At 35.2% G+C, this 24,310-nt stretch overlaps 1 protein-coding gene across 3 annotated transcripts in view; it reads right to left on the reverse strand.

The window, feature by feature from the left end:
* The window catches only part of lpp (LIM domain containing preferred translocation partner in lipoma), a 103,191-nt gene that overhangs the window by 47,161 nt on the left and 31,720 nt on the right, over positions 1-24,310 (reverse strand). For 2 of the 3 annotated variants that reach the window (XM_077717850.1, XM_077717851.1), the window contains exons 3-5: positions 19,660-19,775; positions 16,703-16,828; positions 4,832-5,347 (exon numbers count right to left, since the gene is read on the reverse strand). In XM_077717850.1, coding sequence (XP_077573976.1) covers positions 4,832-5,347; positions 16,703-16,828; positions 19,660-19,775 — 758 coding nt within the window. The remainder of the gene's footprint in view (positions 1-4,831; positions 5,348-16,702; positions 16,829-19,659; positions 19,776-24,310) is intronic. The other variant, XM_077717852.1, reaches the window with a different exon arrangement.

Raw genomic sequence — 24,310 nt, forward strand, 5'->3', positions numbered from 1 at the left:
TTTTTGTGCATTTTTCACATTTTCCACCCAAAATTAGAACACTTTGATCATTTTTAAAGGGTTTAGTTACCCATTTTTTTGTTTTTTTTAGGACTGTGGACTAAATTAAAGGTCTTACACATCAAGTACTTTTCTATTGATACAAAATCCAAGTTACAAAACAAGTTCTGGAACGAATGTTGTAAGTAGAGGTACCACCAAAATTTACGCTAACCATTAGCCGCCACTCGGGATTGCCAAAAAATAATCCTTCTCCATCCAAAACGGCCGTCAATCAAGATCAGCCGGTAATAACAAGAGTTGTCATCCAGCTTAGCTTTAGCGCTCGTGGAAATGCCTCGTTTATTTTTTGGACCAAAAAAAAAACAGAGATTTGGCTAGCGTCAAAAGTCTTTAAACTGGTCGTGACCTTCCATGAATGGTCGCACAGTGATGACTTAATGAAGATATCCGTCAAATAGCGAGCAGATATGCTGTCAATCAATCAGGTTAATGGAGACGGCGGCTTCTTTTAGTGCAGTTTTAATCGGAAAAAAATGGCAGTCGAAGGTTAAGGACGAGTCACGACATCATTAGGGAGGACGGGCTTTTGGAATGGTTCATATTTTAATTGTTGCGATTGTTAAAATGAGAGGAAGAAGGAGATTAGGGGATGGAAATTAAGATTTTGGGGGAGGTTGTCATTTGGCAAAATGGTGGAGGAGTTTATCATTGTTTACTGTAATTTTATATTTTTTTATATTTATTATTCTGTTTTTTGTGCTTAGGATGTATTTGTTAATCAGGGTTTTTTTTAGCAATTGTAATATTTTGTTTTAAAAATGAAAATAATTTTTTGAAACATTTTGTTCTAGCTGTATTTTTTCTACATATATATATAAAAAATAATTTATATATCTATCTAAATATTTTTTTACATATATATTTCTATATATTTAAATAATTTCTATATCTAAATATTTTTATATATTTAAATAATTTGTATATATATATATATATATATTTAAATATTTGTTTTATATTTATATTTAAATAATTTGTATATATATATATATATATTTAAATACTTGTTTTATATTTATATTTAAATAATTTGTATATATATATATATATATATATATATATATATACAAATTATTTAAATATAAATATAAAACAAATATTTAAATATATATATACAAATTATTTATTTATATATATATATATATATATATATATATATATATATATATATATATATATATATATATATATATATATATATATTTAAATATTTGTTTTATATTTATATTTAAATAATTTGTATATATATCTTTCTTTAATTTAATTTTTCTATATATTTTTTAATTTTTTTTAATTCATATTATTATATAATTAAATACTAGCTTTTTCCTTAAACTAATATATTCAAGCATTTTCTTCAATTGTAACATTTTATTTTACCAAAATAAATTTTCTAAACATTTCCTTGCAGCTATATTATTTTCTAAATAAAAACAAATATTATCACAAAACATTTCCATAGGAATTTAACTTTGGAGTAATTTTTTGTCAATTTATTTCATTAGCCATTTTTCAATCCATTTTGGGACGGTTTATCATTAAATTTGACTCTATATTTTCAATTTTTTAATACATACAAGTATTTTTAATCAATGCTAACATTTTACTTTATTCAAATATTTATTTTTGGTTGCATCTATATTTTTTCTCTAAATAAAACCAAATATTTTCCCCAAAAAATCCCATAAAAATGAATTTTTTATCCATTTTTTCTTGTTCAATTTTGTCCCCCAAATTCCAAAAACCAATTTTTCAGCCACCAAATAACTTTGCAAATATTTCCCGCATTCAAATATTCCATGTGACAATAGAATAGATTATTTCTATTTAAAAAAAAACAAAAAAAATCATTAAAAAAAGGGCCTATTCTGGCATCCTTGACGACGTTAATGAACAAATCCAGAGCAACTCGTCGAAAGACCTCCGAGAGCAGAGCAACGTCTAAATATATTCCGGCACCCTCATTTGCGTCTAGTATTGCGTTTAATGAATTCTTCCCTTTTTCTTTTATGTGGCATCAAAGGCAAAGAAACGTACTAAACGTCACCTTTTGTGATTTGGCGGCAAACTGGGACGTCGGGGCGAGCTTTCAAGTAAAAAAAGAAAAACATTTCCTTGTTTTTGAACAAATATAATTAGGCTGGCGTTCGTAATTTGTGTTTAGTAAAACACGTCGGGTCCTTGATGAGGCGTTCCCGTGGGATGCCGGAGCCGAGCTTTTGTACGGGAATCCTTGAATTAACGCCGGCCGGGGCGAGCGAGTGGGCGGAGCCTTTCACTTTCCAGAGATGTTGTTCAACAACGTTGCAACAAGTTGCTCTCTGTGGATTTAAAAGCTCTCTCGGGGTGGAAAACGAGAACAAAATGGAGAAAGGAGTTGTTGGGGTTTTCAATTTTGAAATATGGTGGGAGCTCTATTGACAAAATGAATGGGATTCTAGATTTTTCTGGATTTTTTTAGTGAAAGTAGGGTTGTTTTAGACGCAAGTTATCTCATGTATTCCATGAAAATGGAAGAGAAACACTTCAATTTCAATTCAAAAAGATTTTTCTAGATTTTTCTGAATTTTTCTGGATTTTCTAGGAAAAATAAAGCAGTTTTAGAAGCAAGTTATCTCATTTGTTCCGCAGAAACGGAAAAATAAACCCTTCAATTTCTATTTTAAAACGCGGTGGAACCTCTACTTACAAAATTCCAGATTTTTCAGGATTTTTCTAGTAGAAAATAGAGCAGTGTTTTAGATTTAAGTTATCTTCATTATCCTCAGAAAATGAAAAATAAACCCTTCAATTTCAATTTTAAAATAGATTGGGACCTCTACTTACAAAGTGAATGGCATTCCAGATTTTTCTGGATTTTCTAGTAAAAATAGAGCAGATTTAGATGGAAAAAGAGACTTCAATTTCTATTTTAAAACAAGGTGGGATCTCTACTTACAAAATTAATGGCATTCAAGATTTTTCTGTATTTTCTAGTAGAAAAAGAGCAGTGTTTTAAATGCAAGTTATGTGGAACCTCTACTTAAAAATTAATGGCATTCCAGATTTTTTCTGGATTTTCTAGTAAAAATAGAGCAGTTTTAGATAGTTATTTCATTTATTCCACAGAAATGGAATTTCAATTTTAAAACGTAGTGGGACCTCTACTTACAAAATTAAGGGCTTCCAGAATTTTCCAGATTTTTCATCATTACAAAATTGTTTTAGAAGCAAGTTTTGTTATTCATTTCACAGTTGTTCCCCCCCAAAAATGGGCAAATAAACCTTTCAGTTTCAATTTAAAAACGCGGTAGAACCTCTAGTTACAAAATTAACGGCTTCCAGAATTTTCCAGAATTTTTCGTAAATAGAAAAGTGTCTTAGAGGCGAGTTTTATTATTCGTTTTACGCCTGTCCCCCAAAAAATATGCAAAAAAAATCCTTCAATTTCAAACTGCAATGGGACCTCTACTTACAAAACTCACAGCTTCCAAAATTTTCCAGATTTTTCTTAATTACAAAAAACTTTTTTTTTTACAAATTAATCCCTCCCCCAAAAAATTGAACCCTAAACCGGTCAAAACTTCCAATCTCCAAAAAACGCCGACCCCGCAAATGTTATCCCCCCCCCCCCTCCCTTTGTGAACCAAAGTGATGGAGATGGCCCCAACGGACGCCATCTTTGAAATATGCATAAAGGTTAAAACAACAGTTTATTCTATGCATCACAATCAAAGACCGCCAGCATTTCCCCTGCCGCATTTCCCCTGCCGCCGCTTTGCCGTGCGGGTGAATATTAGATCTCCACACACACACACACAAAGTACACACAAAAAGTACACAACTACATACACACCCAACATGGCAGTACTAGTGGGAATATGTTAGACTTGCTATGGAGAAATGGAATGGAAAAAGTAGAAATATTTGGCCAAAATCAGATGAAAAAATAAAAAATCGGATTACTTTACCACATTTAACGCATATTAGCCACCTCTGCGTATAAGCCACACCCTTAAAATGGCCATAAAATGGTTGAATTTGACAATTTCTCTTGTATTTGTGCGCATATAAGCCAAACCCTTGATTCAGTCATTATTTTTTTAGCTACAAATACGGCTTGTATGCGAGAAAATACAGTATGTTCTTGGTTTTTGATCAAATTTTTAAAATCCTTCATTTTTCATCCTTCTTGTGCATTACTTAAATACGGTAAGTCAAGGTAATGTTTTACTTTGAAATTTGTGACATCTTTTTACACAAGAAAATATGGTATGTATTTAGTTTTTGATCAACTACAAAAAAAATGGCTTTTTTAAAATCCTCTTTTGGGCATTACCTACTTAAATACGCTAAATCAAGGTAATGTTTTACTTTGAAATTTGTGACATTTTTTACACAAGAAAAAATGGTGTGTTCTTAGTTTTGATTAAATAAAAAAAAACTTTTAACCCTTTTTTGTGCATTACTTAAATAGGCTAAGTCAAGATAGTGTTTTATTTTGAAATTTGTGAAATTTTACTGATGCGCAAAAAATTGGTATGTGCATAGTTTTTGATCAAAATTTAAAAAGACTTCATTTTTCATCCTCTTTGTGCGTTATTTACTTAAATAGGCTTAGTCAAGGTAGCGTTTTATTTTGAAATTCGTGACAGTTTTCTTACACAAAAAAATATGCTATGTTCTTAGTTTTTGATCCAAATTTAAAAATACCTCTTTGTGCATTATTTACCTAAATACAGTAAGTCAAGATAATGTTTTACTTTGAAATTTGTAAAATTTTTCCTACCTTTGGTGGAATAGTCGGTCCAGAAGTGTAGAGGTCCAAACTTGGTGGGACATCAGTAATATAGGTCTTCTTCGGCCCTGCTGCTTGATAGGGTTCGGGTCTGGTGGTGTAGGCCTGCTGATCCTGATAGGGTCCCGGACCCATTGGGGAGAACCCCGGTTGCGGGGGTCCGTAAGCAAAGTCCGGCCCTTTAGCCTGGGCCGGCACGTAGTGCGCCTGGGGGGTTCCGCGGGCCGGCGGCCCCCCACCCAAGTGTTGCGCACCCCCGCTGGGGTGCTGGGGGCTGGGCTGAGCCGAACGGACTTGGACGTTGAAGGTGGGCTGGCTGGGCGTGGACGCCGTGGCGTAAGACGCCGCCACGGGCTGCAGTTTGGCCGGAAGAGTGGACGAACCGCCCATTTGGGATCTGGGGGTCGATTTCTTGGTGGCGGTCAGTGGAGGTTGATTGGGAATGACCATGCGCTTGTAACCCGTCACTGGAGCGCTGGGGGTGGATGCTGGGGAGGATCCAAGGGTCTGCAAACACATAACAAAATGGACATATGAAAAAAAAAAACAATAAAAAATGAAGTCCAATTGACAAATTGTATACTCAACACATGCATATAATGTAACTTAGCCTTAGTTAGCACAAAAAGCCACACTATATTCAAAATATAATATGTGATAAACCGCATGTGGCTCGAGAGCCTTGTGTTTGCCCTCACTGACCTATAGTATGAATAAATTGAATGGAATGCCTTTATTGTTGTTTCTTAATGCTTTTATAGCGACAAAGTGCACATAAGGGTGAAAAACTCAAATCCAGGGGCCGAATCAGATCCCTTAGCGGACCACTTAAGGCCCGCCAACCGTAGCTTAGACGCCACTGACTAAATAATAGATATGAAATTGTGACTTTTAAAAATTGATTAAAAAGATGGAGGAAATTGATTGAATTGAATGCTTTTTAATGATTTTTTAATGTTTTTTTAATGATTTTTTAATGATTTTTTTAACATATTTTTTTATTTGTTTGTTTTTTTTAATGTTTTTTAAAAAATATTTTTTAAGATGTTTTTAAATGTTGTTTAATGTTTTTAAATGTTGTTTAATGTTTTTAATGTTGTTTAATGTTTTTGAATGTTGTTTGATGGTTTTTTTAATGCTTTTTAATGTTTTTAAAATGACTTTTAATGCTTTTTAATGTTTTTATTTATTTTTTTTAAATGTTTTTAATGCTTTTTGTATGCGTTTATAGCTACAAAGAGCCCGTCAGGCCAAACATCACAACTCCAACCTCCTTACCGAACCACATCCGGCCCACGAGCCTCACTTTGGACACCCCTATCTAAAAAAAATAAATACAAAATCCTGCCTTTTCAACCTGTATTAAAAACATGGAAGAAATTGATTGAATGGAATAATATGCTTTTAATGCTTTTATAACTACAAAGTGCTCGTCTGGCCAAATGACCCAAATCGAACCCCCTTCGCGGACCACTTCTGGCCCGCCAGCCACACCTTGGACAGTGCCATCTAAACAATAAACATGAAATCCTATTTTTTTTTTTCAACCTGGATTAAAAACAACATTGGGAGAGATGGCGGCCGATAACAAAAAACAGATCTAACGGAGTCCCAAAACTCATCTTTGTGTTCCCCTTTTGGTAACTTTTAATAATTGGCTTTTTTATTTAATTTTTTCATTTTTTTTGTGTCTTTAGGCGCTAACCTAATAAGGCCCCCCTTCCCTTCCAAGGTTAATGACAGACCCTTTTTAGACAGGCGCGTCTGACACCGATACGCCATGTTGAGCTCCAAAAACAAGACATGACTTTAGCTCCGACACCCCCGTGATTGAAACGTGACAAATCTCAGGTGATTGAGGGTCTTTCCCTCACCAAGTCAGAGCATTTGGCCCCGCCCCCAGGACAGCCCAATACTCTGTCATGAGTAATTTTGCTTTTGTTGAATTTATTTCATTTTTTACATTAAAATTGCCCAAAAAATGCTTTTTAAAATGATTTTGAAATATTTGTTGTACTTGTACAAAAACATAAGAAAAGAAATTACAAATACAAAAAAATATACATAAAATACTCTGTACTGATGTTTATTTTGGAATTTATCAAGAAATCTAATCATCTAAAATAATTATTTATATAATAACTTAACTAAAACTAAAACAGAATGCTTTTAAAAATAATTTTGAAATATTTTTCTACTTGTACAAAAAAAAACATTACAAAAACAAAAAAAATATACATAAAATACTCTATACTGATGTTTATTTTGGAATTTATTAAGAAAACTGATCACCTAAAACAATTATTTATATAATAATTTATAACAACTAAAACTAAAGATCAGATTAGCATATTAGCATAAAATGTGAATTATACCATATTGTATACAAACCTATTAATTGATTGGACGTCTAAAAATAACTAACATGCTCCCAATGAGATTTTAGTGCAGATGTTTGAAAAAAATAAGTCCAAAATTATAATAATAATAAAAGAAAATCCAATTAAATTAGCATATGTACGCTACTAAATCTCCACTGTGCCCTTTAGGAAGAAACATTACTTCAATTAAATGTTTCATGGCTTTTAAATAACGCCGATTATTCCTCCATTTCTTGGGGGCCTTTAGCGGTTAGCGGTTAGCTTACTGCAAAAAAAAAAAAAAAAGAGGGGGTTGACCCCTTCCCAAATAATTACGGCGCCACGGTACATTTTCTACCAATTATGAGACAAAATGAATCATATACGCGCCATCGGACGTTCCGGGCTAATTTTTGGGGGCTCCGCCCACGTAGATAGCGGCCATTTTGAAGGCGAGATTACAAAAAGGCTTTTGGGTTTGTTGGCGATAAGTTTTATGCCCGTCTTATGTTCACGTCACCCTCTCGATTTAAGCCTAGCGACATAAAGTGGTTAGCGCCTCGGCTTAGCGGTGGGAGACCTGGGTTCAAATCCAGGTCGGTCCAGTTTTGTGGAGTTTATGTGTTCTGGCCGGACCTGTGTGGGTTTTGTTCGGGTACTCCGATTAGCTGATCGGACAGTTAAAATTGTTTCTAGTTAAGAGTGATTGGTTGTTTGTCTCTGTGCCCTGCGATTGGCTAGCCACCAATTCAGGGTGTCCCCGAAGTCAGGATAGGCTCTAGCACCCCCGGTGACCCTAGTGAGGATAAGGTGGTTCAGAAAATGAGATGAGAGAACAAATTCAATATAGTGGGTCATACATTTGAAAAAGAAAAACCATGTAATGGGTCATAAAATTGTATAAAATTCATATAATGGGTCATAAAATTGTATAAAATTCATATAATGGATCATAAATGTGTATAAAATTCATATAATGGATCATAAATGTGTATAAAATGTATATAATGGGTCATAAATTTGTATAAAATTCATATAATGGTCATACATTTGTATGAAATTCATGTAATTGGTCATAAATTTGTCTAAAGTTCATATAGTGGGTCATCAATTCGTATAAAAGTCATATAGTGGGTCATCAATTTGTATAAAATTCCTCTGTAGCTAACACATTTGTATAAAATTCATATAGTGGGTCATAAATCTATAAAAATTCATCCGTAGGTAATAAATTAGTTTAAATAAAATCCTAGTAAGTCATACTTTTTTATAAAATTCAAATAATGGTGATAAAATTGTATAAAATTCAGCCATAGGTAATAAATTAGTGAAAAAAAACATGTCATAAATTTGTATAAAATAAATTCCTGTAATTAAATATAAGTAATTTTAAATGTGTTGATTAAATTGCAAAATATTGGTTCGATGGATGTATTTTTTTTGAGTGATTTAAAATGCGGCGCAGTGGATGAGTGGTTGGCGTATCGGCCTCACATTTTTGCGGTTGAGGGTTCGATTCCGAGATAGGTCCTTAGTGTCAAGATCGTCTGATTCATGTATACTTGTCTACATTATTAATTTTGTCAACTACTACTACTACTACTAACTAATCCGTTTTGTTTAGCGTTGGTGTGACAAACAGTCGGACGGACATTTGGCGCCCAAAGATGAAAACATTTTGGCCTTGTGTGAGAATAGAAGAAAGTTTGGGAATTAAAAATATATATCATAATTCAGCGCTTCCTTCCACGACTATGGGGCTTTTCCTAAAGCTTGAACAAAAAAAAAAAAAGAGCAATCTTCCACCCTGGGTGATTTGGAATGCAAAGTTAACAGTTTTGAGCGAAGACCCCCAAAGGCTGCCGGAGTCGCTCCTAATCTTCCCCTCACGTGGGGGAAGAAGAAGAAGAAAAAAAAGCTTCCCGGAGAAATTTCACGCTCAACTTGTCGGGGGAAAAAAAAGTTGCCGTAAAAAAAGTCACTGCCAAATCGCATCAGTAGTAATAGTGGTAGTACTAGTAGTAGTGGTGGTAGAGGTAGTAGTAGTGGTAGTAGTAGTAGTAGTAGTAGTGGTGGTGGTAGAGGTGGTAGTACTAGTAGTAGTGGTGGTGGTGGTAGAGTTGGTAGTACTAGTAGTAGTGGTGGTGGTGATAGAGGTGGTAGTACTAGTAGTAGTGGTGGTGGTGGTAGAGGTGGTAGTACTAGTAGTAGTGGTGGTGTTGGTAGAGGTGGTAGTACTAGTAGTAGTGGTGGTGTTGGTAGAGGTGGTAGTACTAGTAGTAGTGGTGGTGGTGGTGGTGGTGGTAGAGGTGGTAGTACTAGTAGTAGTGGTGGTGTTGGTAGAGGTGGTAGTACTAGTAGTAGTGGTGGTGGTGGTGGTAGAGGTGGTAGTACTAGTAGTAGTGGTGGTGGTGGTGGTGGTTGAGGTGGTAGTACTAGTAGTAGTACTAGTAATAGTAGAGGTAGTAGTAGTAGTGAGTAGTAGTAGTAGTGATAGTAATAGTAGTAGTAGTGGTAGTAGTGAGTAGTAGTAGTAGTGGTAGTAGTAATAGTAGTAGTGGTAGTAGTAATAGTAGTAGTGGTAGTAGTAATAGTAGTAGTAGTGGTAGTAGTGGGGGTGGTAGTAATAGTAGTAGGAGTGGTAGTAATAGTAGTAATAGTAGTAGTGGTAGTAATAGTAGTAGTAATAGTAGTAGTAGTAATAGTAATGGTAGTAATAGTAGTAGTAGTAGTAGTAGTAGTAGTAGTAGTAGTAGTAGTGGTAGTATTAGTAGTAGTAGTAGTAGTGGTAGTAATAGTAGTAGTAGTAGTGGTAGTAATAGTAGTAGTAGTGGTAGTAATTGTAGTAGTAGTAGTGGTGGCAGTAATAGTAGTAGTAGTGGTGGCAGTAATAGTAGTAGTAGTGAGGGGCTGTGTCATCAAGTTTTTGAGTTGCGCCTTATAGTGTGTGTGCAGTAAACACGGTAATACTACTGTATGTCAAATTTTGGGCTATGACAGCCAACTCAGAATGTCAGCCAATGAGGATGAAACAAAGTGTGGTTGAAGGCAGCAGAATAACGAGCAACTCTCCGGTGTAACATGTTGGATTTTGTTGTTTTGGATTATTGGCACGCCGACGGCTGCCGTTGAGCGGAAGGTCAATCCGGCAGCAGGTTCAGAGTTTTGACAGGGGCGGAGCCTCCGGGAAGGGGTGGAGGGGGACGTGGCCGTTGTTCCGTCAACGTTTGTTAGTCACCGTCTTTTTAGTCTTTGATAAACAGGGGGCCAATGACAAAACCCAGTCGTCGTCGCCGCTAACCCAAGCGAGTCTTTACGGCCAATAAAAAAGGGTCCTAGAAACGATGCTGACAGGCTCGACGTCAACTGCTGTCATTGGAAATTATGACGCATGCACACGATTTGATGACATTGACACTGGGAGTAATGCGCCCGTCCTCCATGTTTTCTGTTTTTGGATGTCACAACAAAAGTGTTTTTTTAGGGGGAAATTAAAGCCAATTTTTTTAACAATTTAATGCACAGATGACTATTTTTTGGTCATAATTTTTTTTTAATTACTTTTTTACTGTATTATTTTTTTAATCAAAAAATTCCATGAGGCTTTTTGATTTAAAAAGAGTATATTTTATATTTATAATTCAGAAATAAATTTGGCACAATTCTTTTTAAATGTTTTTAGTGAAACGTTTATTCAAAAATAAATGGCAATTTTTTAAAAATTATTTTAAAGACAAGGCAACTATTTTTGGTCGTAATTAGATTTTTTAATGACTTTATGCCTATTGTTTTATTTATGTATTTTCTGATGCTTTTTGATTGACAACCCATTAAACACAAATTTTATTTTTTAATGATAAACTTTTATCTATGTATTCCAATCTGTTTTTTGATTGACAAACAGTATGTTAAATATAAAATCAGAAAAAAACACTTTAAAAATATATATTTTATGGAACATGTGACTTTTTTTGGTCACAATTAAATTTTTTAATGACTTTACAACCATTTATTTTATCTACCGATGTGAAATATAAATTCAGAAATAAATGAGCAATTTTTCTTTTTTACATTTTAAGGACCAGGTGACTATTTTTGGTCATAATTTTATTTTTAATGACTTATTTTAATAACAGTAATCCCTCAATTAACGCATCTTCATTTATTGCGAATCCGCTACTTTGTTTTTTTCCGCTATTAATGATTAAATTTGTTTTTAAAGTTCTTCAAAATGTGAAAACTACTAAAACTCGGCAAAAAAGTTATAATAGGTGACGCTACTACTGATTTTTCAATTGTTGCGGCCATGTTTGGTCTACATTAACCGCTATATATTGATATATTACTGTATTTATTTTATCTTTGTATCTCAGTCCAAAAAAAAATGGCCGTGCCATGAGCGAGTTCAATGAGTGTCCTCATAAGGTTAAAAAAAAAATCATAATTCTGGTGTTGACTAAAATATGAAGAAACACGGGAGAGCACTTAGTCGGAAACAAACGTTAGCGCTTGTACGCCGTTTAAACGGGCGGAAGGAACACGCGGCCGACTGGATGGCGCGTTGATGAAAGATTCAGGACGCCCGACGAGATAGTTTTGTACGCGGGCAACCGCTAACACGGCTTTGATTTCACGGCTGCGTCACGTGACGCTCGTTAATGACGCCGACGCCACGTCGTTAGCTTTTAGCACGTTACGAGCAAACAAAGGCTTCTTTTGAAAAGAAAATGCGTCAATGTTTGGATATTTATCTTTTTTTATTTAAAGTCTTGCCAAGTCACAAAATGAAGAAAATATCATTTATTATTTATTTATTTGCTTATGTTGTCCTAATTTGAGGTTCAAATAAAACTTTATTCGTATTTTTTAACGTTTTTGTAAAATGGTCAAACTTTTTTACTGAATTAAGATGAAATTTTGCACATTTGATGTACAATTGACAATAAGTGTAATCAATATCTTGAAATGAAGAAAAATTTATTTAATTTGAACTTTTTATTCACTTATGTTGTCCTAATTTGAGATTCGAATACAACTTTATTCGTAATTTGTAAATTTTTTACGTTTTTTTTTTACTGAAAAATTATAATTTGTACATTTAATTTACAATTGACATTAACTGTAATCAATATTTAGAATTTTTTAAAGCTGTATTTTTACCCAATTTAATTTGGAAATATTATTTATACATTTTATTATTAGTTTTTTTTTAAATTATTTTATTTCTTGTTCATATATGAATTAACTTAAAATAATCATCAGTCCAATTTAATAAAACAACATTATCCTTACCCTTTTGTACTTTAATTATTTTTATCTCCTACCAAAAAAATGTTCATTCACTCAAATTGCTGCCAAACCTCCCAGTCAAAATAAATTGGACGTTAGCATAGTCTATATGTTAGCATATTAAAAATTGATCGAATTCCCGAAGATTAAAATATTTTTCTGGATTTTTTTTTGCTTAAAAACCTCCCAGTCAAGCTCCGCCCCCTCCAAAAAAAGAACCGTGACCGGCCGGCGGTCAGCGAGGATGCGAACGCGAGGTCAGCCTAGCGCGCCGCTAATGTAGCGACTTGATGACTACGCTGTTTTGACACGGGTGCTCGCCTCCTTGTTAACTGGCCCAAAACAGAAATGATGAACCCGGACAAGCGCGTAGCCAAAACTCACCCGGGGAAACGTTTAGAAGGAAACTGGGAAAAAAAAAAACTGGGAAAAAACGCTAAACAAACGACAGGCTAGATGTCAACAATAGCTTTAGCGTCGCGTGATACGCTAGCTCATGCACGCTAATGGTAAACAAATATGTTTATCTTTGGAAAAATGTTTTAAGATGACAATTTTAGCCTCTTGTTGTACAATTATTGGTTTTAGATCAAATTTTAAAAAGGATATTGACAAATGCAAGACGGGCTACATGTCAACATTGTTTTTTTAGCGTTAATGGAACAAAAATACGACTTGTGTTGTTAATTATTTATTACTTATTTAGTGATTGTGTGTTTCTTTTTATTATTTATTGATGAATTATTTTTTGGGTTAGTTTTTTTTGTTGTTGGTAGACCTCCCAATTTATTTATATTGTTAAATATTTATATATTTATTACTTACTTTAGTGATGGTGTTTAGTATTTTTATTTATTGATTTGTTTGTTATGTTTTTGTTCATTTTATTTGTGCACTATCCCAACTTATTTATATTGTTGACTACTTATATATTTATTACTTATTTAGTAATTTTGTTTAGTATTATTATTTAGTGATTATTTTTTTGTTATGTTTTTGTTAATATATTTATGCAATACCCCAATTTATTCATATTGTTGACTACTTATATATTTATTACTTAATTAGTGATTGTGTTAATTATTATTATTTATTGATTTTTTTGTTTGTTATTTTTTTTGTTAATTTTATTTGTACACTATCCCAATTTATTTATATTGTTGACTATTTTTATTTATTTATTACATATTTAGTCAGTGTTTAGTATTATTATTTATTGATTATTTTTTGTTATGTTTTTGTTAATATTTTTGGGCACGATCCCAATTTATTTATATTGTTGACAACCTATTTATTTATTACTTATTTAGTGAATGTGTTTAGTATTATTTTTATTGATTATTTATATTTTTGTTTTATTTTTGTTAATTTAATTTGTGCACTATCCCAAATTATTTATGTTGTTGACTACTTATTTATTTATTACCAATTTAATGATTGTGTTTTTATTATTACTTATTGATTATTAATTTTTTTATTTATGTTATTGGAACCAATTTCCTTATGTTGTTGACTACTTATTTATTACAATTAATTGATTATTTGTTGTTATTTGTGCACTTCTCAACCTATTTATGTTGTTAACTACTTATTTATTAATTAATTAATTATGTATTGATTATTTATGTTTGTTTGTTGTTGTTAATGTTATAGGTCCACCATACCAACTTATTTATATTAATGCCTACTTATTTATTTATTTTATTACAATTGAAAAAAATCTGAAAAAAAAAGAGTTTTGGCATCGAAACAAAATTTCTTTTAAACGAATTTTGTGTATCCAAGAGAATCAAAGCCGTTAGCTCACGGGGTTTAACTGTACATAAAAATGATGATCAAAAATACATAAGTCAATCTTCTCAGCGGATATGTCAAAACAAAAATGTCCTATTTAAAACATTTCATGATTAAAAGATGTTGCGAAACGCTCGGCGCAGCTCCGGCGCGGCTAAAAATACTTTTTCTTTTTATTTTATTCATTTTTCTTTTACCCAGTCAGGAAGAAAGCAAAAAAAGGCAGCCATACATTAGTAAGCGCGGACGCTAACCTTAGCGCTCCGTCCGGACAGGTGGCCATCAATTTTTAACACCCTGTTGACAAAAGCTTTCAGGTCCCCGTGGCTAATACGCGTTAGCACGTGTTTTTTTCCTAGCTAAGCTATGCACTTATACTATATTTTATTTACCAAACAAAAAAAAGGTGAGGCGTATCGAAGCGGGGGAAAAAGTCGGCGTAGACGCGCTTGTCACATTTGGAAAGGTCAAAACGTGGCGCTTTTCAAGCACTTTTACCTAGCGCAACGTTAGCGCACTTATGCTAGGGATGTAGCGATTCTGTTTTTTTTTTTTTTTTTTAAATGGTGGTCGGAATTGAATGATTTTTTTTAGCGAAAATCTATTGAGGGGAATAAATCTTAAATAAAAAATATATTTCCACCAAATTATCAAAATATTATAATCATGTAAAACTGTTATTTCAATAAACAAAACAAAAATATATTTTTTTTACAAATTAGTAGCAATACAAAATTTGGATTGTAAACAAATTGTCTATATAATGTATTTTTATACTGTATTTTTTTAAACGTTAATTCTCACTATAAAGGGGATTTTTTAAATATATAGTATAGTTGCACTAAAGTTGCATTTTTATAAAGGCTTTTTAATTTTTTTTATAATAATTTTAATTTTCATATGTTAAAGTTTAACCAAGGCATCTGTGAACACATTTTTTTTTCAGAAAAATGTCCTAAAATATATATACATTTTTTAAATGCCAATAATGAGGGGAAAAAATGCGCTTTATAATCCGTAAAATACGTTAAATACATTTATTCAGTGACCAAAGTGGGGCACCCAATATAATAATTTAGGGATTTAAAATAGAGATTTTATTTTATATGAATAAAATTTACACTTTTTAAATATTTGTATATAAACTTAAAATAAGCAACTGTAATTTCTGGACTATAAGGCGCATTTATAAACACCCCACTGGTTTATAAGTCTACCATAAGATAAGATATTAATTTACCCCTTATAGTCACAAGGGGTCACGGGGGTGCTGGAGCCAATCCCAGCTAACAAATGACCATCCAATTACATGAAGACAAACAACAACCAATCATAGCTACAACCAACTTAACATATTCAACCAGCTAGCCTAGCATACACATTTCTAACCAAGAATAAACCAAAATACCCAAAGAAAACCTACACACAACAAACTTAGAACCCAAAGCCTCTACCTTAAAACTACAAGTCCAACACACTAACCACTTCTCCACCGCGCTACCACTATAAAATATTGCTAGCCTAGCATACACATTTCTAACCAAGAATAAACCAAAATACCCCGAGAAAACCTACACACAACAAACTCAGAACCCAAAGCCTCTACCTTAAAACTACAAGTCTGAAACTATAAAATATTGACCCCCAAAAAATAATACTGCTCATTAGTTTCATTCGGGGGGGACAAAATGGCGGATTTCATTCGGAAACGATGTATTTTTATCCGCGTGTTAGGGCACAGGGTACACCGGGTTGAACGGGAGTTAAACGAACAGCGGGTTAATTATTTACATGCACGGATGTGAACTTTGTTGTCCCCGGTATGTATGTGCGTAGAGCGTGTACTTTATGTACTTTATGTACTCCTCCTTTATGCCTCCTTCAATCCATCAAAACAACACGACTAAATGCGCCATAGGCGACGTTAACGGAAGCCATTTTTTTCTCCTTTTAATGCATACTGTATGAATCACGTGTCGTCTTTCTGTCCTACATTGATTGAAACTATTTAGTTTAGTGCCCAAGGCTTTTGACTTTCTTTTAATATCCTTAAAATAAAAAAAATAAAAAAATCCTTAATGTAGGTCGAGGCACATTTAAAGCACAACTGCAAAACAAAACGGGGTCAACTTGGGGCTTTTTTACATGCTAATTAGGATGGAAAATGGTCAAAAAGTGCTAAAAAACATAATTATGACTCATTAAGATCTATAATTATTGAAATTTTGAGATATTTTACTGTCAGCTTCTGAAAAATACCCATTTTTCACCAAAATAAAGTTTTTTTGCTTCAAATGTGAGTTAAATTTTAGCGCTAGCTAACTTTAGCTCAATGGGTGCAACATTGTGGTCATGCTAGCGGGCTAGTTAGCTAGCTAGAAAGCCTAACAAAACAAAATGGTGTCTGGAAGTGTTTTACCTGAGTGTTTCGGGGCCGGTACGGCGAGCTGCTCTCTAGGTCGGCCAAAATACTGGTGAGAGAGTCGATTTCGGCGTCCAAACTGGAGCGCCGTTCTTCCAAAGTTTTCTCGGGTCCTCGCGTCTGCTAGACATAAATTGGCAAAAAATGTTAAAAGCGTGTTCAAAAAGCCGGGATATTATTGTTGTCAAAATGTATGTTAGTCCCCAAATGAAAAACTTAAATAAAAACAGTCAATATTCTTCTTCTTATATATGTAGATTTGTTTTATTATTAAAAATACTAATATTTTAATGTTTTTTTTCAAGGGGAGAAAACATTTTACATTTTGTTTGGTTGTAAAACTTTATTAAAATTATGTATCTATATCTATATGGCTATAGCTAGATACAGCTATAGCTATAGCTAGATATAGCTACAGCTAGATATAGCTATAGCTAGATATAGCTACAGCTAGATATAGCTATAGCTAGATATAGCTACAGCTAGATATAGCTATAGCTAGATCTAGCTACAGCTAGATCTAGCTATAGCTAGATCTAGCTAAAGCTAGATCTAGCTATAGCTAGATCTAGCTAAAGCTAGATCTAGCTATAGCTAGATCTAGCTAAAGCTAGATCTAGCTATAGCTAGATCTAGCTAAAGCTATAGCCAAAGCTAGATCTAGCTAAAGCTATAGCCAAAGCTATATCTATATCTATATCTATATCTATATCTATATCTATATCTATATCTATATCTATATCTATATCTATATCTATATCTATATCTATATCTATATCTATATCTATATCTATATCTATATCTATATCTATATCTATATCTATATCTATATCTATATCTATATCTATATCTATATCTATATCTATATCTATATCTATATCTATATCTATATCTATATCTATATCTATATCTATATCTATATCTATATCTATATCTATATCTATATCTATATCTGTATCTATATCTATATCTATATCTATATCTATATCTATATAAATAAATGTATTTATTTTTTTAAAGTGCTTAATCCTTCAGAAATTGTATTTAAATAATATTTTAGCGAGAACCATAAAGTCAAAGCAACTGAGGTGCATTCACTGGCTATTGGAAATTACAGTTACTAAAAAAAAATAAACACGGTGCGTTCACTGGCGATAGGAAATTACTGTATCCAAAAAAATTAAAACTCCTAGTGATCAATCTTTGAAAATGTTTTTTATTTATATATATTTTCTATATTTGTGCTCTGATCTGTTAGCCTATTAGCATATCTGCCAAGTCACTTTGAACTCATCAAAATTAAAACCGGTTTTCCTCGTCGCGACGACTTCCCGAAAATGTTTTTTTTTAACTCGAGCCACGACTAATTGACCTTAACGACCTCATTTTTACGCCAGACTTGAAAGCGCTCACGTGCGTTTCCGTTAATTGTCGCGTTTTGTTTTTTTTGAAAGACAAACGAGGAACGCTGGCGCAACCCGTCGGAAAATGACTCAACATTTGCCACAAGTGAATCTTTGTCAAGCGGGAATTCAAATTAGCAAACAATTAACGATTATTTAGCAGTCAGTGTAGCTCATCACAATGGAATGTTGAGTGCTAACTGCTACGTTGTGGTGCTATTTTGTTTGTTTTTTTGTTAATTTTCTTCCTCAACGGGTTTCAAAGACAGCGTTGTCGAGTGAAAACTTGTTTGTCAAAAGATTTTTTTGTCTTTTTCTAACACTAAAGTTTGTACATTATTTTAAAATGATTAAAAAAAACGTATAAATTGACAGGTATGACATTTTAGTTATTTTAGATAAAATATTTAGATTTTTGTTTAATAAATACATTAAAAGATCTGGATTAAAATCCTTGAATATTCAGTTTTTATATAAATCTAAAACAATGTTTATTTTAGCTTTTTTTAAATAAATTTTTAGATTTTACAAAATGATTTTTGAACAAAAAAACTGAAAAATATTTAAAAAGTACAATTATTGATTTAAAAAGGGTAAAAATCAGGAAATTTAATATACATCTATTCTCTTCATTTGAATTTCATCATAAAACTGAAAATTGGCACTCATGGTTTACTTTCCCGGGCCGCACAAAATGATGCGTAGGCCAGATTTGGCCCCCGGGCCGCCACTTTAACACCAGTGGGTTAGATTACATTCATTTTTGAGTGTCTTCATTGTAATATAAATTAGTTTGTTATGTTACGAGTGCATTGCCATGCAAAAAGTTTATTGGTTTGTTAATAAATGGCAAATTAGAACAAAAAAATTAAAATTCCAATCCAATACACCGTTTTGGGCGTTTTTTTTAAGAGGTTTGGAACCAATTAATTAATTTTTTTGTTCATTTCTATGGGAAACGTTTGAGTTACGAAAAAAAATTGACAAATGAGCTCCGTCCCGGAACACATTAAGCTCTTATCTCAAGGTACCACTGTATAATGCTTGCAAATACCAAAATATCTAATATATACCAAAATACCAAATAAATCTCGAGTACTCATTAATACTGTAATACTGCAAAACAAAACAAAATCCCATTTAAAAACACTGAAGTTCATATGCCCCGCCCTAGTCAAACCGGATTGGACGCTCAGTGCTGTCAATGGGGTCAATGAGTACACTTGTTTTTGTACATAAGTAAACAAGTCCCGCCCACATAAAGTCTATCTTAACAGGCTTCACCAACAGGTGTCAGCCTTCGGCTTAAATGCTTGAGAAAGTTTATGTGTGTGTGTGTGTGTGTGTGTGTGTGTGGTTTTTTTGTGAGGTTGGGAGGGTTCCGGAGTTCAACTCATGGCTGCCGGCGAGAAAGTGCGCTCGGCCAAGAGTCAGCGCGAAACGGCGGCGACCCGGCAGCGTGACGAGGAGTAGCAAAGCGCCACGGGGGGTGCCGCGCCTCGCCTGGCCGACACTTTGGAACGGGGGAAGGCCAGAGAGTGGTTCTCTCACCTGATAGTCGTACGAGTTGCCGGGCGGAGGCGGCGGGAAGGATGAGCCTGGCGAGGATGGCGAGCGGATAGGGTCGCTGGCGGTTGGCGGAGGAGGAGGTGGAGGAGGGTAGTCGGCTAAGGAAGGACATGAGAAATGGAGATGTTAGTTTGGTTTTATTTTGAAAATTGGGAAGGCAGTGGAAAATTGGAAGGAATGTGGGGAAATGACAGTGTGTCCAATTGGGGGCGGGTTCTGTCATATTTTGGGGGCGGGTCTACTAATCATCTGTATTGACTTTATGTTATGAAGAGGAAATAAAAATTGAATTTTTTGAGAGTACAATAACATGGGACTGAAAGACAGACAGTTGGAGTGAATTGGGGAGCTCGGACGTTTGGTCGCCCGGGACGTTTGGTCGCCCGGGACGTTTGGTCGCCCGGGACGTTTGGTCGCCCGGGACGTTTGGTCGCCCGGGACGTTTGGTCGCCCGGGACGTTTGGTCGCCCGGGACGTTTGGTCGCCCGGGACGTTTGGTCGCCCGGGACGTTTGGTCGCCCGGGACGTTTGGTCGCCCGGGACGTTTGGTCGCCCGGGACGTTTGGTCGCCCGGGACGTTTGGTCGCCCGGGACGTTTGGTCGCCCGGGACGTTTGGTCGCCCGGGACGTTTGGTCGCCCGGGACGTTTGGTCGCCCGGGACGTTTGGTCGCCCGGGACGTTTGGTCGCCCGGGACGTTTGGTCGCCCGGGACGTTTGGTCGCCCGGGACGTTTGGTCGCCCGGGACGTTTGGTCGCCCGGGACGTTTGGTCGCCCGGGACGTTTGGTCGCCCGGGACGTTTGGTCGCCCGGGACGTTTTGGTCGCCCGGGACGTTTGGTCGCCCGGGACGTTTGGTCGCCCGGGACGTTTGGTCGCCCGGGACGTTTGGTCGCCCGGGACGTTTGGTCGCCCGGGACGTTTGGTCGCCCGGGACGTTTGGTCGCCCGGGACGTTTGGTCGCCCGGGACGTTTGGTCGCCCGGGACGTTTGGTCGCCCGGGACGTTTGGTCGCCCGGGACGTTTGGTCGCCCGGGACGTTTGGTCGCCCGGGACGTTTGGTCGCCCGGGACGTTTGGTCGCCCGGGCGTTTGGTCGCCGAGACGTTTGGTCGCCGGACGTTTGGTCGCCGGAAGTTTGGTCGCCGGATGTTTGGTCGCCGGATGTTATGCCTAATTTTTTCTTGAATTTCATTCAAAAACGTAAAAATTATTTTTTTAAAGCGTTTTATATTTTTATCTTTTCTTTATTTGAAATAAACGACCATATCGGCCACATTGTCTTGCGTTATGGCCTTTAGTCTTTGTCACCGTGCAATTTCATGCATGTCAAGTCAAATTTATGCGCATATAAGCCTTACCCTCGATTCAGTCATTTTTTTGGAGCGACAAATACGGTTTATATGCCAGAAAATAAGGTAATAAAGAGTATAAACGAACGATATAATCCCTGCCAGACAGATTAAACCCAACGGGCCGGATTAGACTCGCCCAGCGGTCCACTCCCGGCCCGTGGGCCGCACATTTGGCACCCCCGCTTTAGCAGATTGCCACACAAATTACAGCAATTTACCTAACGAGGAAGTAGTCCGATAATCTGGATGTAAGGCTTGTTATGTTTAAGATTAGAAAAAGTGTTTTTGGACTCCTTAAATCGCTGCTTAATCCAGAAGGATTGCGGGTGGGACCACATGTTTCCCATGGGATGCCAAATTAAAGTGGGCGGAGTTTCACAACTAAGGACGACGGGATCATCGTATGAGACGGACGCGGGACGCCCAACGCCGCCGCCAAAAATGGAGATTTGGACCAATTTTAGCGTCCTAATTGAGGTCGTCCATGTCGCTTATCTTAGGCGTGCTGCCAAATTAATTTAGCGGGTGGCTAATGCGACAAAGCGCTAATTGGACACATGTCTCGTGTCTTGTTCGTTAACGAGCAGGCGGAGATTTTTTGAGTGTTTAAGGACATTTTTTAATGTTTTAAGGATTTAAAGTTAAGGAATTTGGTGGATAATTTGACAGATTATTAATATTATTATTTAATTTAATGTTTTTTGTTGTTATAAAAGTATAATGAGATTTTAAGCGTCACCATAGCAACAACAACAAAAGAACCAATAAATTATCAAAAAAATAATTATCAATAAATATGTAATAAAGATCAATGCAGTATAATAATAATAACAAACAAAACAAATAAATCATCAATAAATAATAATCAATAAATATGTCATCAAGATCAGTGAAGTATAAGAATAATTACAAACAAAACAAATAGATAATCAATAAATAAGTACTGAATAAATAAGTAGTCAAAAACTAATAAGTAAAGTGCAAAATTAACAACAAAAAAATGAATATAAAGGAGTAAAAAATGAATAAATAAGTAATACATATTTTTTGTATGTTTTAATACTACAATTTGGAGTTATTTGTTGTCATATCTTTAGTAGTTTAATAGTTAAAACTATTTATGACTTTGTTTTTTGGTTCTTTTTTACTACTTTTAATTCATTTAAAAAATTAAAAAAATGTAATTTCATTTAAAGATTAGATTGGAAGAGTTATTTATTATTATAAAATACTTTCCCACCATTCTTTTAGTTTGTTTACTAGTTTAAAAAAATAGTGAGCTGAAATAAGCTCCAGCACCCCCTGCAATCTTTGTAAAGATAAATGAATTATTCTCTAAAAATTCATTAAAAAAATTCATGTCACATGACATTTCTTTCAAGTCTATTGGGGACTACTATTTATTTTTATTAAGTTTTCAAACTGAAAAAATACTGTATAAAATATGATCATAACTTCATAACTACAGTACTTTTATGTTATTTGGAGAATGACAAGCGTGAGAAAAAACAACAACTTAATTCTCCCAACTATGAATAATTTCCACCCTGACAAAATCCATTTTGATCATGTGAAGCACATGACTTATGATTCTTAAGGATAAATTAATATTTTCCTTCTTGCGGATGAAAAATGAATTTATTGTTATTTTTATTCAAGTTCGGAATTTTCTTTTCATTTTTATCGTAGCAAACTTCGCTCTAAATACGATTAATCTTGTCAAATCAACACAAACTGGGAGTTCTGCCTGATTTTAACAAGATGGCACAGTGGTTTAGTGGTTTGCGCATTTGGCTCGCAGTTCCAGAGTCGAGGGTTTGATACCTGGTTGGTCTTTTTTTTCTTGTGCCCTGTGATTGGCTGGCCACCGATTCAGGGTGCCCACAGTTAGCTGGGATCGACTCCAACACCCCCCAGGCCAAGTAATTTGTGAATTTACTTCACGGTTCTGGGGTCGAGGGTTCGAAACCAGACGTTTCGTCACTGTGTGCAGTTTGCGTGTTCTTCCCGCATTCCCAAAACATGCATGGTAGGCTAACTGGATGCTAACTTGAACCCATGCTATCTTTTACCTAGGCTAACTTGCAACTTGTATCTAGGCTAACTTGTAACTGTGCTAACTTGTAACTGTGCTAACTTGTAACTGTGCTAACTTGTAACTGTGCTAACTTGTAACTGTGCTAACTTGTAACTGTGCTAACTTGTAACTGTGCTAACTTGTAACTGTGCTAACTTGTAACTGTGCTAACTTGTAACTGTGCTAACTTGTAACTGTGCTAACTTGTAACTGTGCTAACTTGTAACTGTGCTAACTTGTAACTGTGCTAACTTGTAACTGTGCTAACTTGTAACTGTGCTAACTTGTAACTGTGCTAACTTGTAACTGTGCTAACTTGTAACTGTGCTAACTTGTACCTATCCTAACTTGTATCTATGCTAACTTATACCTATGCTAACTTATACCTTGTACCTATATTAACTCGAACCTTTGCTAACTTGTAACTAGTACCTATATTAACTTGTACCTATGCTAACTTGTACCTATGCTAACTTGTACCTGTGCTAACTTGTACCTATGCTAACTTGTACCTATGCTAACTTGTAACTTGTACCAATGCTAACTTGTAACTTGTACCTATGCTACCGTGTACCTATGCCAACATGTACCTATGCCAACATGTCCCTATGCCAACATGTACCTATGCCAACTTGTACCTATGCCAACTTGTACCTATGCTAACTTGTACCTATGCTAACTTGTACCTATGCTAACTTGTAACTTGTACCTATGCTAACTTGTAACTTGTACCTATGCTACCGTGTACCTATGCCAACATGTACCTATGCCAACATGTCCCTATGCCAACATGTACCTATGCCAACTTGTACCTATGCCAACATGTACCTATGCCAACTTGTACCTATGCCAACTTGTACCTACGCCAACTTGTACCTATGCTAACTTGTACCTATGCTAACTTGTCCTTAGCTCTGAGGACTTGGTGTCCCCCTCCTGTAGTGAGTTGGGACGGACTCCGACACCCCCGCCCGCTGAGAAAAATGACGGAATGATGTTTAACAAGAGCTCTTTCTCAACGCTAAAGAGATTTTTATCAAGTGCTCATGTGAGGCCAAAAAAGAAACATCAAGTGTCACGAGGGCGTCCGTCTTTTTGGCACAATTAGCGCCTCCCGTTCAGTCCCCGAGCTAAACGGATTTGTTGACAGGAAGCGTCGGCGGCGTCATGTGCCGCCGATCGTCCTCGCCGATAAACGGAGGGA

This window comes from Stigmatopora nigra, chromosome 5 (genome assembly GCF_051989575.1).
Source record: "Stigmatopora nigra isolate UIUO_SnigA chromosome 5, RoL_Snig_1.1, whole genome shotgun sequence".
NCBI lineage: Eukaryota > Metazoa > Chordata > Actinopteri > Syngnathiformes > Syngnathidae > Stigmatopora > Stigmatopora nigra.